Source organism: Patella vulgata, chromosome 4, assembly GCF_932274485.2.
Source record: "Patella vulgata chromosome 4, xgPatVulg1.2, whole genome shotgun sequence".
In the NCBI taxonomy this organism is placed as follows: Eukaryota; Metazoa; Mollusca; class Gastropoda; family Patellidae; genus Patella; species Patella vulgata.
The window spans coordinates 84,772,951-84,787,056 of NC_065882.2; the positions used below are offsets into that span (position 1 = coordinate 84,772,951).

Sequence of the window (14,106 nt, forward strand, 5' to 3'; positions counted from 1 at the left end):
AAGTAAATGCGGCTGTTCAATCAAAATGTCCTCATACAACAATGTATGGTCTGTCTTCATAAGCCTGGGGGTTTCAGAACAGATGTTAAATATCATTTCATGTAAATAATTTAAATGATAATTACCTTGGAAGTAGAGTTGGAACCCAAGCCACGTTAGCGAATGCTGAAACTGGTGGAGCGTTGATTCGAGCCAATTCTGTAATACCCCCTGACTTTGACAAAGGCCCGACGGGGTCGACTCTCCATAGAATTAACTCGCTACAGAATGGGAAACCCAATCCATCATCATCTGCCTTCTCACCTTCTGGCGTTTCTTCCTCGGGAATATTATGATGGGATGAAGTAAGTAGTAATGGTAACACCGGATGACACGACGCGGCGTTGGTACGGAATCGATGTCCACAAGCTCGTGAAGCATGCGCCACACTAATGATTGTCTGAAATTTTGAATTATCTGTAAAGCTAATCTGCCACTGGTTAATCGAGCCATTTTTATGTTTTGTGATCATCATGACGCTTGGAATTAACATATTGTCGTTTTGTCCTGGAGAGTTTTTCCCTGTCGCGGAAGCCGGTTGATCAAAGTTTTTGCTTCCTGCTCCGCCATAATCCATCTTCATGGCGGACTTGATGTCCATTTTGGAATAATTACAGTACATCAATAAATTGCTGGACATGGATCGTGCGTCTGCTATCGGGAATGCATGAGGTAATCGTGATGAAAAGCTAACTTGTGCTTGTCGGAAACAAACTGGTGTATACTCGTCCAGCCAATCAACAAGCCTGTAACATAAACGATAAACATATCATCATAAATATGAAAGAGAAATGGGGTTTAACGTTCACTCGACACAAACCAGGTCATTTTGGGACTAACACGTGGTTCAATTTTATTTCAATAATTTGCTTGCACGTAAGGGTTTTTAGCAGTGGGAGAAAACCGGAGTGCCCAGATAAAACCCACGAGGCTGTAAAGGCATCCCTACTCCTTGTCCCATACAACTGTGGAATCGAAACCACGCAAGATGACTCAATGACAGACCTTATGATGCAACGTGCACGCGCTATCCATTCTGCCATCGCTCAAGCAAATTATTGAAACTAAATTGAAAATTAATCTTTGAGAGGCATTTAGTAACTGGATAGAGCAATACACAAAAACACATACTTATGGAAAAACAATTTTGTTGAATATTTACAAAGATTTGATGAATATAAATGGGAATTGGTCACAATTGCAAAAACAACTTTTTTGGGCCTTGTTTTAAACCGAACGAATCCAAGCCAGGTGATTTTGTACCACTGACATCAATTTGTGTTTATTTTAGCATGAAATGAGCCGTGAGATATCAGATATTGTCTGATAAATACAAATGGCAAGCAATAAATTTAATAAATTACGTACCAGACAAGAAAACTGCCGTCAACTGGATGAATACTGAACAACATATCAGCGTTTTGATGCCAGTCTCGTAACAACACTTCAATCTTTCTATCTAAACTTTCCATCACAGAATTCTACAACAATACAAAGACCAAATACTATCAAACACACTTTTAATAAAACAAACATTTTAGTCCAAAAATGATTCAAATTGATTTTTTGTTCCATACAAAAAACTAAATGCTTTATCCTCACCCGACCCTCTTCCCTGTTCAACACTCATAAGAGCCAGTACAACACTCAGGTGAGCCAGCGCAACACTCATGAGAGCCAGTGCAACACTCATTATAGTCAGGGCAACACTCAAGAGCCAGTGCAACACTCAAGAGCCAGTGCAACACTCTAGAGCCAGTGCAACACTCATGAGAGCCAGTGCAACTCATGAGAGCCAGCACAACACTTAGGAGAGCCAGTGCAACACTTAGGAGAGCCAGTGCAACACACAGGAGAGCCAGCGCAACACACAAGAGAGCCAGCGCAACACTCAGGAGAGCCAGCGCAACACTCAGGAGAGCCAGCGCAACACTCAGGAGAGCCAGTGCAACACACAGGAGAGCCAGCGCAACACTCATGAGAGCCAGTGCAACACTCGAGAGCCCGCACAACACTTAGGAGAGCCAGTGCAACACTTAGGAGAGCCAGTGCAACACACAGGAGAGCCAGCGCAACACACAGGAGAGCCAGCGCAACACTCAGGAGAGCCAGCGCAACACTCAGGAGAGCCAGCGCAACACTCAGGAGAGCCAGTGCAACCCTCAGGAGAGTTAGTGCAACTCTCGTTAGAGCCAGCAGTTTTATTTTAGAGAATGAATGAGCTTACTGATATTTCGGTATTACTACCATCAGAGCCGTGACCAGATGAAAGACTAGATGCACTATCTGTATGACTCCCTAAACTTTTCTCATCTTTATTTTTATTCTTTCCTCTACGTGTAAAAAATCCCCTTTTCTTCTTCTTTTGATCTGGAAATATAAAAACATTTTATAGAACTTTGTGTTATTTTATCGGCAGTGTGTGTGTTTTTATAGCTACGGGTCCCATAGGTTATTCATTTACCCTTGCAAATTTGTTTTTCTCATTATGCATTCTTGGAAATGAATTTTACAATTCAAGAATACTAATTTAAACTATAAAACATCAATGCTGTCTCACACTGTAACCCGGGTATCATTTAATCTTGTGTATCTAGCACTAATTTCTTTCACATTTGTTTAAAATCAAATCTTTGTTGAAAAATTTGTAAAAAATTCCTTTAAAATCACCCCAAATCATTTAATTTGTACTTGTGTCCAGATTGAAGCTGACTGATTAATTTTGATAATGAGTGTCCACTTTTATTTCCTGACCACTGTTAAAAAATGAATCATTATACACCAATAATCAGTTGGGTTGTTTATTTTTTTTAACAGTGATCGAGAAATCAAACACTTGTAAATTGGACACTCATTATCATAATTAAATGGTTAGCTTTAAATTGGACACAAGTAGAAATTAGATGATATTTGGTGATTTTAATAGATTTTTAAGAATTTTTAAACAAAGATTTGATATCAAATGAATGTGAAAGAAATTATTTCGTTCGTTTACATGTAAGCCAATATGGGACCTTGTTTTTTTTTTTTGTCCCATTTGAACAACTAGATGTTGTTCCCTTGCCTATCCTCCTCCCTCCATCTTTCATCACTGACAAGGAGAAAACCAGGGGAAAACATCCAGGTTACTAAATCAGAGACTTTATCACCGAGTCAATTAATGTGGCTCCAAAACACTGCACATGGTTTCATCAATCTGATTAAAAGATAACAGATCCTATTTCGTTTCGTTTAGATCCAACAGTACGACAGTTAACCCAATTTGATTAAAACAAAGATCCTATTATGTTTCGTTTTTTATAGTTTAAAATTACGTTTTACTTGACTTTACTACACTAGGAAGAGGAAGAGCTGTTATATAACCCCCATTCTGGTTGGTGTGAGGGATTAGCCAATGAAACGGTCTGTTACTGCAAGTTCTTGGTGTTTTGTGCACGGAACTGTGGGTATTCCACTAGAAACATCAAATGTCTGACGTTAATCAAATGTCTGACGTAATAGATTGAAAAGCCGCTTGTGAATGACCAATGACACGTTCTCCCACTACAACTGGTCAGATCTTCATGTAGTGTAGGCCATCGAAAGTATAAAAGAACGAAATGAAATATAGATCTGTATTTTAATCAGATTGTGATTTCATGTCTCTAAAGTTCCACTATTATTAAAATAATATCCCACTACACACACTTACTAGGGGATCACGTGGCTAAGTGGGTAAGACGCTGGCTCGCTAGCCTGGAGGTCACGTCTTCGATCCCTGCATTGGCCGAGAAAGTTCACCCAGATTTTCCTGCATGATTCCCCATGTCAGTGATGCAGGACGGAGGGCCTGACAAGGACAGCTGTTTAGACCTTCGGATGAGATGAAAAACCGTGGTCCCGTGTATATATTGGAATGCACGTAAAAAATCCCCTGGCAGTTGGAATTCGATGTAGGTGTAGGCGATAGTGCAGCTGCCCGGGCAAAATTTCTCTCATAGCACACTGTATGGCGTATGCCCGTCTTCATTAGCCCAGTATAGGAGCAGAACAGTAAGACGTTAAACCCCATTTCATTTCATTTCATTTCATTTTACACTTACTAATATCATCATGGTCACTATCATGATCGGAATTATCTCGACTTGAATCGTTTTCATCTACATCAGTATTCTGTTCGCTGGCGTTGTTCGTTTGACGATCTTCGTATGATAACTGTTTATACATCTCTTGTAAAATCTTCTCAGCTTCGATGGTAAACTGTAATTCCTTATTATTTAACCAATGTATTTTAAAATTATGTTCCACGTCGTCTTTATTACCAATCACAGGTTGTAGAGGAATGTCTGAAATTATAAACCATCGGAATTGATTCTAATGATTACAATTCAATTAAAGATAGGTTGCCAGGCAACGTAACATACGCCCACAGCAGCTAAAACGTCCGGGCAGTCAACAAGAGTTGTAGAGGAATGTCTGCAACGATCGCAATTAATTCTAATGATTAAAGTTCAATTAGAGAGAGAGAGATGAATGGGGTTTAACGTCCACTCGACACAAACTAGGTCATTTCTGGACTAACATATGATTTAATTTTATTTCAATAATAATTCGCTTGCGTGTAGGGGTCTTTAGCAATTTCCCGATCACTGTTAAAAAATAAACAACCCAATTGATTATTGATATATAATGACTGATTTTTAAACAGTGGTCAGGAAATTAAATACTTGTAAATTGGACACAGTTCAAATTAGATGATTTTTGGTGATTTTAAAGGATTTTTACTAATTTTTAAACAAAGATTTGATATCAAATGAATGTGAAAGAAATTAGTGCTAGATACACAAGATTAAATAATACCTGGGTTACAGTGTTAATAATAATAATAATAAGTCCATTTATATAGCGCCAAATCCACAAATCGTGCTCATAGCGCAAACAACTATACAAAAACTTTTGGCTCTATGTTTGGGGTTTGTTTTTGTTTTTTGTCAATTTCTGTAGTGAGTTTTGAAAAGATGAGTTTTTAATCGAGATTTGAAGTGATTTAATCGAGTGTTAGCTAGTCCATATTCAATAGTAAGTGCAGGAGGACTGCACTACACGCAAAACAAAAATCTACAAGATAAACCTGCGGAAAATACAGAAAATAGACATTGCACTAAATAAACAAATATCAAATCAAGTGAATGGATCCGGGGGCCAGCCGTAAGCGTCCACTGTGCTGTACAGTCCCGGGCCTGTAGTGACACATACTTCACTCAAATTTGAAAACAATAAGGAATACAAAAAAGACGTGGATATAAAAAGTAAAACCTCTAACCTGTTTCAGGATTAATACTGCCAGCTAGATGAAAATGTAAAACGGGAGAAACTCCGTTATGATGAATAGCAAACTTGTGAAAATCGTGAACACTTCCCATACTTGATAAATTACCCACACTCATCACAGTTTCACGGTTATATTTGGGCTGTTTTCTCCGTTTATGTATAGCATGTCTGTAATAATAGATATAAACATTGTCCACGGTAATATACATAAGCAGTTCAATTAAACATGCATTAAAGGGCTGACTGTTAAAAAATAAAAATTCAAAATGAATATATTGAAAATTTCATTCAAATTACTCTATTCTGAGCCAAGTTATCACTGTTTGTAGTTTTAACAAGATGTGTACATTGATTGTGTGTTATCATAACCATGGCATTAGTATATTCGAGGATTAGCCTCACTCCTCCATTTTTAAATTAAATCATTAAATGGCTGAACCATTCTAATCTAGTTTAAATCTAAAGTATCCGATTTTAATCAAGGTCTTGTCAAGTTAATTAATGTCTAGTTAATAATTTATATAACATTTTAAGGCCTAAAGAAAGACGTGCAATAGGCAAATTTGGCCCATGAATAATGTATCCTTAAATTTGTGTCTCTAAAAAGAAATAATGTAGATTTATCTTTTAACAAACCGCTCATTCAGTTAAATTAAACACATTTTATAGTTATGAAAAATGACTTCTAAATGTTTCTAACCTGTGCATAAATTTGTCTCTCTTAATAGAAATAATGTACAGAAATCTCACAACAAAATCAAAGAAAATATAATGTAATGCAGTTTAACATTTTACCTTTCGTCTCTGATTGGTCTAATGAAGATGGGCTCACGCCAATCTGATTAAAACACAGATCCTATTTCGTTCCGTTTTTTATAGTTCACAACACTAGCATCTGGACGAGTTGTTATATAACATGCGTTCTGGTTGAAGTGAGGGATTAGCCAATGAAAAGGTCTGTTATGGCGAGTTCTTAGCATGCGATGCATGGAACTATGGGTAAACCACTAGAAACGTCAACACTGATTGATTAATCAATGTCTGACGTCATAGGGTCAATAGCCGCTTGTGCGACCCCTGACATGATCCCAAGTGCAACTGGTCAGATCTTAATGTAGTAGAGGCCATCGAAAGTATAAAAACCGAAACAAAATATAGATCTGTATTATAATCAGACTGGGTATTCGCCATATAGTGTGTTTTTAAGGAAATATTCTGTCTTACTGAGCCACCAAGATTTCCATATGACCAGTCGGACACCCAAGCCCCCTGTTTGACTAATCAGGCACCCAAGCCCCCAACTGACCAATTGGACACCCAAGACCCCGTTTGACCAGACACCCAAGCCCTTACTTGACCAATTTTACAACACAAGCCCCCAATTGACCAATCGGACACCCAAGCCCCCAATTCAATTGACCAATCAGACACCCAAGCCCCCCACGTTTGACCAATTGGACACCCAAGCCCCCATCTGACCAATCAGACATCCAAGCCCCTAATTGACCTATGACTCACCTGATTGTTTTTAACCTCTGTATAAACCTTTTTTTATGTCGACTGGTGGTAAACTTAGAATCTAACGATGTACTGGGATCAAACTGTTCTAGATCTAAAAGGCCATCATCAGGTAGAATAGTCTCACACCAAACTCGACAAACATTATCTAAACATGATGTCACCAACATGTTCGCTACAGAACCCCTGAAATAAAAACATAATACAATCACTGCAATTAAACAGACATATAGGTATCATTTAGTTGTGATATTTTAGCAAAAGTTTCTGTATTTGATGAACCTGCAACCTCCAGACTAGCGAGCAAATGACTAACTCACTTAGCCACCGTGGCTCCATATCCTGTGTGTAGTGATCAGTGGATGCCAGCTTCACAGAGAAATCATACAGCAGGGATGACCATCCTCTGGTGTATGGCATCACTGTGATAATAATGTAAGCCTACTCACTATTTTTAGAGATTTTATTATTTCGGGCACATTGTTTTCAGTTAAAAATATACTCAATGAATCAAACTTGGAAAGATAAATTTTCTGAAATCTTCGCACAACTGTTCATTGTGCATCAGCACAACTGTTCATTAGGCTTTGGCACAACTGTTCATTATGCGTTCGCGCAACTGTCGAGCAACTGTTCATCATGCCTTGGCACGTACAACTGTTCATTATGTGTCGGCACAACTGTTTATTATGCCTTGGCATGTACAACTGCTCATTATGTTTTGGAACAACTGATGCAAAACGTTGACCACCCCTGTCTTCGAGTGACTTGTACAATATTAACATGTTTTATTACCTTGGCATATATTTACTGGTTTTTCTCCATGAGAATCCCGTCACAGCTCGTGGATGAGCAATATAAACAAACGAATAATGTAATTCTTCTTTCTTAGGACTGATACTATCTGATCGGATCAACTGTGGGGTCACTGAAAATACATTCAAAAAATAGAAATGGGGTTTAGCGTCATACTGTCCTGTTCTGACATGGACTAATGAAGACAAGCATATGCCATTCAGAGTGATTTGAGGAAAATTTTGACCGGACAGCGGCGCCATGGCCATAATCTTATACCAGGCTGCCGAGGGATCTTTTACTGGTACGTCAATGAGGTTTAACGTCCTACTGTTCTGGGCAAAATTTTGGCCGATAATAGTGTACCAACAATAAAATCTTTTGTGTTACATAATAACATTAAGACAATAAAAGCTCTTGTGTTACATGATAACGTCCCAATAATAATAGATATTTTGTTTGGCGAATTTTACCTTTTCTATCCTCATACCATATCTTGACCAGCCTATCAGCCTAAAAAAAAAACCACGAAATATACTTATATCAGTGGTCTTCTCAATTCAACCCAAATCACATATAAACATCACATATAAAATATTAAGACTAAAATCTTGTCTAAGAAAATCTCAGTCAACAATTTTTATAATCGTGGACTTGGAGAAGAGTTTAAATAGTCTGTAGAATTTTTATACGCCCACAGGTCACAATTCTTATCCGATTTTGACGAAACTTGAAATATGGGTTTATCTCCAAAAGATCTCGTTTGCTTTCAATATTGGCATGTATCGGATCGAAATTTCATGGATTATGTCCCCTGTTCTGCTCCAACTGGGCTAATGACGACAGGCTATGAGGGAAATTTTGCCCGGGCAGCGGCACTATGGCCTACTCTTATATCGAATTCTAACTGCCAATGTGTACACGGGACATCAACAGAGATAGAGAAACAGGGTTTACCTTCCTCTTCAAGAACTTTTAATGGAGTATCCATTATAAGTACATCTAAAATGAGTTACAAGGGAGACAACTCAACTTGGCTTCTGCTTTTAATCACTCCAGTTTGCCCAATGAGATTCATAGGAACATATAGCATCGGAGGAAAGAATAACGTTAGTCATAAGACTTCATGTGGTTACCGAACAGAACTTGTCCATGACATCACTATTATTGTTAAACCACCTACTGGCTGAATGGTTAGCGTGTACGCGTTGTATCATTAGATCTGTCATTGCATCAACTGGCGTGCTTTTGATTCCCCAGTTGTACGTGACAAGGAGTAGGGTCGCCTGTCCAACCTGGTGGGTTTTCTCCCGGTCCTCCGGTTTCCTCCCACTGCTAAAGACCCCTACGCACTAGCAAATTTATTTCAATAATTCATTTGCGCAAAGGGGGTCTTTAGCAGTTGGAGGAAACCGGAGGACCCAGAGAAAAGTCGAAAGATTGGTCAGGTTACCCTACTCCATGTAACCTACATAATTGGGATCAAAACAACCCCACTTGACTGATGACTGAATAGCAGACATTAAGATCTAAAGCGCATGAGTAATAATAATCGCAAATAATCAATAGTAATATTTGAGTTAATATTTTCGGTAATACAAACCTTTCCTGCGGTGGCAAACAAAAATCCATCGGGTGAAAACTTGACATGATAAACTGTTGTAGCTGGTCTGTAAATAATATACTAATTAAAAACAAGCTGTCGTAAATAGGTTTAAAATCATCCATAGTTTGGAGGTTTACAGAGGCACCGTGGGGATTATTGGAATCCTAATGTCCTGCACTAAGAAGACAGGTATATACTCTTATTTTAAATTCTAACTGTCAGCGGCTATTTACAAGTTAATGTGTACACAGGACCTTGTGTTTTGGTCCCATCCAAATGACTAGACATTGTACTTTTGTCAGGCCCTCCATCCTGCACTACTGACATGGGGAACTTTACCGGCCGACACTGGGAGTGAACCTGAGATCTCGGGGTTAGTGAGCCAGCATCTTACTCACTGAGCCACCGCAGCTCCCTAATGCATTAACACACTCTCCCCGGACCTGTTACAATAAGTTAACACCCTCTCCTGACCATTAACACCCTCTCCCCGGACCTGTTACAATGAGTTAACACCTTCTCCTGACCATTAATACCCTCTCCCCGGACCTGTTACAATGAGTTAACACCCTCTCCCCAGACCTGTTACAATGTGTTAACGAAATGAAATGGGGTTTAACGTCCTACTGTTCTGGTCCTAAACTGCAAATTGTTAAAATAAAATTCAACCATGTGTTAGTCTAAAAACTATCTAGGTCTAAAAGCTGCCTGCATGAAAACAACTCTTGATGAAATGAAATGAAATCGGGTTGAATATCCTACAGTTCTGCCCCGGCTTGGCTAATGAAGACAGGCATATGCCATGCAGTGTGTTTTACGGAAATTTTGCCCCGAAAGCGGAGCTACGGCCTACTCTTATATCGAAATCCAACTGCCAAGGAATCTTTTAGGTGCATGGCAATATGTACACGGGATCTCAGTTTTTCGTCCCATTCGAACGACTAGACAGCTGTCCTTGTCAGGCCCTGCATCACTCACAAGGGAAAACCACGCCGGAAAATCTGGATCGAACACCCGACCTCCAGGCTAGCGAGCCAGCGTCTTACCCACTTAGTCACCGTGATCCCCAGACCTGTTACAATATTTTCTATCATTTATAGTATATATTACAGTGTTTACTTACTTGCATTTCCAGACGCATTGCCACGATCCAGGTCCATGATAAAACAAATCTTTAGTGTTGCCATGGACAACATGAGATAACTGTTGAACAATCGGATCATCGTCTTCGGTTCCTAAACTAAACTGAACTTTTCTATTGTTTGGTTCAACATCGTCATCGGTATTATCAGCCATCTCGAACTGCCATATAGAAATATTCTCCCCTCCTGTCAATAACTTCGAACCTTAAAACAAAACAAAATCACAACAAAAATTAAAATTAATTTTAATACAGAATTAAATAAATTATGTTAAGACATCAGAGTTTTAGATTACTCTTCACGAAATTCCAACTGTCAAGGGTTGTGGAGTCACGGTGGCTCGATGAGTAAGACGCCGGCTCGCTAGCCTGGAGGTCGCAGGATCGATCCCGGTGTTGAGCCGAGACAGTTCATCAGGATTTTCCGGCATGGTTTCACGTGATAAGGAAACCTGTCTAGTCATTCAGATGGAACAAAAAATACTGAGATCCCGTGTACACTTAAAAGATCCCTTGGCAGTTGGAATTCGATATAGGAGTAGGCTTTAGCGCCACTGTCCAGGCAAAATTTCCGTGATACACACTGCATGGCATATGCCTGTCTTCATTAGCCCAGTCGGAGCAGAACTGTAGGATATTCAACCCAATTTCATTTCATTTCATCAAGAGTTGTTTTCATGCAGGCAATTTTTAGACCTAGATAGTTTCTAGACTTTTATTTTAACAATTTGCATGTGCATACGACTGGGGTGAAACAGGAGGACCCAGAAACAACCCACATGTTTAAACTGGCAACCCTATCCCTCGTCAGCGGGCAATCGTAACCCCTGCCACTTGACTCAATAACAGACCTTATAATCTAAAGTTCACATGTTAAACCATTTTGGGGATCGTGTGGCTAAGTGGGTAAGGCACTAGCTCGCTAGCCTGGAGGTCGGGTGTTCGATCCCTGCATTGGCCGAGTAAGTTCATCCAGATTTTCCGGCGTGGTTTCCCCTTGTCAGTGATGCAGGACGGAGGGCCTGACAAGGACAGCTGTCTAGTCATTCGGATGAGAAGAACAACCGAAGTCCTGTGTACAAATTGGCATGCACGTAAAAGATCCCTTGACAGTTGGAATTTGATATAAGAGTAGGCCGTAGTGCCGCTGTCCGGGCAAAATTTCCCTCATAGCACACTGTATGACGTATGCCCGTCTTCATTAGCCCAGTTCGGAGCAAAACAGTAGGACGTTAAACCCCATTTCATTTCATTTCATAGATCATTCGGTCCCCCCCTCTCTTTTCAACCTATCCAAATAAGTTGTTAGAAAGTAACAGTATAATGATCCTAGTCAAGTTGACACTGGAGACATTTAATCAAGTAAAATATTTTATCTGAAATGCGATGTGTAACATACCTTCCATATTCCATGTTATAGCATTGATGACACAATCAACTTCTATGGTGGCTGTTCTATACCAACAATAGTCCAGTTTCTACACAGAGAGAGATTCAAATATTATAGTCTTCTTTATATTAGGTTCCCACTATCATGATTCGTGTTACGATTGAAATTGTCGTTTTAATCGTGGAGTAATCGTGGTGATCCTATCAGGTCTTATCATATATTGAGATTAGTCGTAGCAATCATGCTGATGGTATCGAAACGTATCCGAATGTGCATGTATGTGCATGTATCTGCAGGTAGCAGATCGTGGCTTCAATAGAGACAATCTTATCGTAACGCATTGCATGACAGTGGGAACATAGCATAACATATTCAATCCTCTGGCCATTGCTGGATTGGCTTCTGATACTTAAGCTTTTGAGAGAGTTTGTCTATTCTTCCCGTTCAATCAAATCTATCCCAAGTACAGCAACATGACTTTCCTTCGTTTAAACTGGGGTCCTCCCTAAAACTTTGGACAGTGATTTAGGGTATTAAAACGGTGAAAGTATGTTCGTCTTCAAAAAGTATTGTTTACATTGTTTTCGATTTGATAGCCTTGTTTGTCCCGCAATTAGTTTTTCTGCAATATTCTGCTATGCACTGGTTAATTGAGCATAATAAAATCGTGAATCATGACGTAACGTTATGTAAACATATTTGGTCCAATTTGGAGCTCTGTTTTAAGCGTAATGCTTTTGTAACTCAGTTAGCTATTGGTTGTTAATCGAGTATTTAGTGGGATTAGGTATAATCAAACGAAATACTGTGAGGAGTATGTATAACATTGGATGGCTCATTACACATAAATAAGTTAGGAGAGAGAGAGAGAAATGGGGTTTAACGTCCACTCGACACAAACTAGGTCAATTCGGGACTAACATATGGTTTAATTCTATTTCAATAATTCGCTTGCGCGTAGGGGTCTTTAGCAGTGGGAGGAAACCGGAGGACCCGGAGAAACCCCACGAGGTTGGACAGACGACCCTACTCCTTGTCACGTACAACCGGGGATTCGAAACCACGCCAGTCAACTCAATGACAGACTTTATGATACAACGCGCGCATGCTAACCATTCAGCTATCCAACCCCCAAAATAAGTTAGGACATACATGTAGACTTTACGAATGGAACCCTCTTGTATGGTCATGTTTTTTTCAGGTGTTGATCGACTCCATCCAATTAGATGGTTGTCAAACAGATTTATGACAATCACTGATTATGAATGATGTACAAGACCAGGTGGTGGTACAAAAACCATATTATATTTGATGTACCATCTTTAGGGAAGGGAAGGGGGGGAGGGAGGTCTCTTGCATTTGAACACCAAGAAATTTTAGGCTGTGTGAACATACTACAGTGTATGCTTGATACTAAAAGACATGAAAATTGAGTTCCAATAGAGTTTAAAACTGCACTGATTATGGGTTTGTCATGTAAATAAAAGTACCATCAATAATTTATATAACATTTGAACTAATTTGAAGCTTAAAGAAATACCTATCTATACATGTGTAGCTTTTGCATGTTTAAACAAAAAGAGAGGATATCAAATATATATATATATAATAAAATGTTAAACTTACATGACTGGTTTCATGTATAAGAGGAGTGGGTTCAAATATATGAACTTTTCTTCCATAGCTAGCAGCAATCTGAAATAAATGAAATGAAATGAAATGGGGTTTAACTTCCTACTGTTCTGCTCCGACTGGGCTAATGAAGATGGGCATACGCCATACAGTGTGCTATGAGAGAAATTTTGCTCGGACAGCATCACTACCGTCTACTCTTATGTCGAATTCCAACTGTCAAGGGATCTTTTACGTGCACGCCAATATCTAAAAGGGACCTCAGTTTTTCGTACCATCTGAATGACTAGACAGCTGTCCTTGTCAGGCCCTTCGTCCTGCATCACGCCGGAAAATCTGGATGAACTTACTCGGGCAATGCAGGGATCGAACACCCGACCTCAAAAGTCTACCTGGGAGATTGTTTCTTCTTCCCATCACAATGATTATACATTGTCCCTTGAAGTGGGGTTGGATGGCCGAATGGTTAGCACGTGCGAGCTGTATCATAAGGCCTGTCATTGAGTCAACTGGCGTGGTTTCGAATTTCCGGTTGTATGTGACTATTAGTAGGATTGCCTGTCCAACCTCTTGGGTTTTCTCCAGGTCCTCCGGTTTCCTCCCACTGCTAAAGACCCCTACGTGAAAGCGAATTATTGAAATAAAATTAAAAACCATGTTAGTCCCGAAATGACC

At 39.4% G+C, this 14,106-nt stretch overlaps 1 protein-coding gene across 1 annotated transcript in view; it reads right to left on the minus strand.

The window, feature by feature from the left end:
• Window positions 1–4,370: 4,370 nt before the first annotated feature.
• LOC126818138 (dmX-like protein 1) overlaps window positions 4,371–14,106 on the minus strand; it is a 38,163-nt gene continuing 28,427 nt past the window's right edge. The window contains exons 3-12 of the mRNA XM_050545355.1: window positions 13,426–13,494; window positions 11,809–11,887; window positions 10,392–10,614; window positions 9,266–9,332; window positions 8,136–8,175; window positions 7,663–7,795; window positions 6,868–7,053; window positions 5,342–5,517; window positions 4,476–4,494; window positions 4,371–4,392 (exon numbers count right to left, since the gene is read on the minus strand). Coding sequence (XP_050401312.1) covers window positions 4,371–4,392; window positions 4,476–4,494; window positions 5,342–5,517; window positions 6,868–7,053; window positions 7,663–7,795; window positions 8,136–8,175; window positions 9,266–9,332; window positions 10,392–10,614; window positions 11,809–11,887; window positions 13,426–13,494 — 1,014 coding nt within the window. The remainder of the gene's footprint in view (window positions 4,393–4,475; window positions 4,495–5,341; window positions 5,518–6,867; window positions 7,054–7,662; window positions 7,796–8,135; window positions 8,176–9,265; window positions 9,333–10,391; window positions 10,615–11,808; window positions 11,888–13,425; window positions 13,495–14,106) is intronic.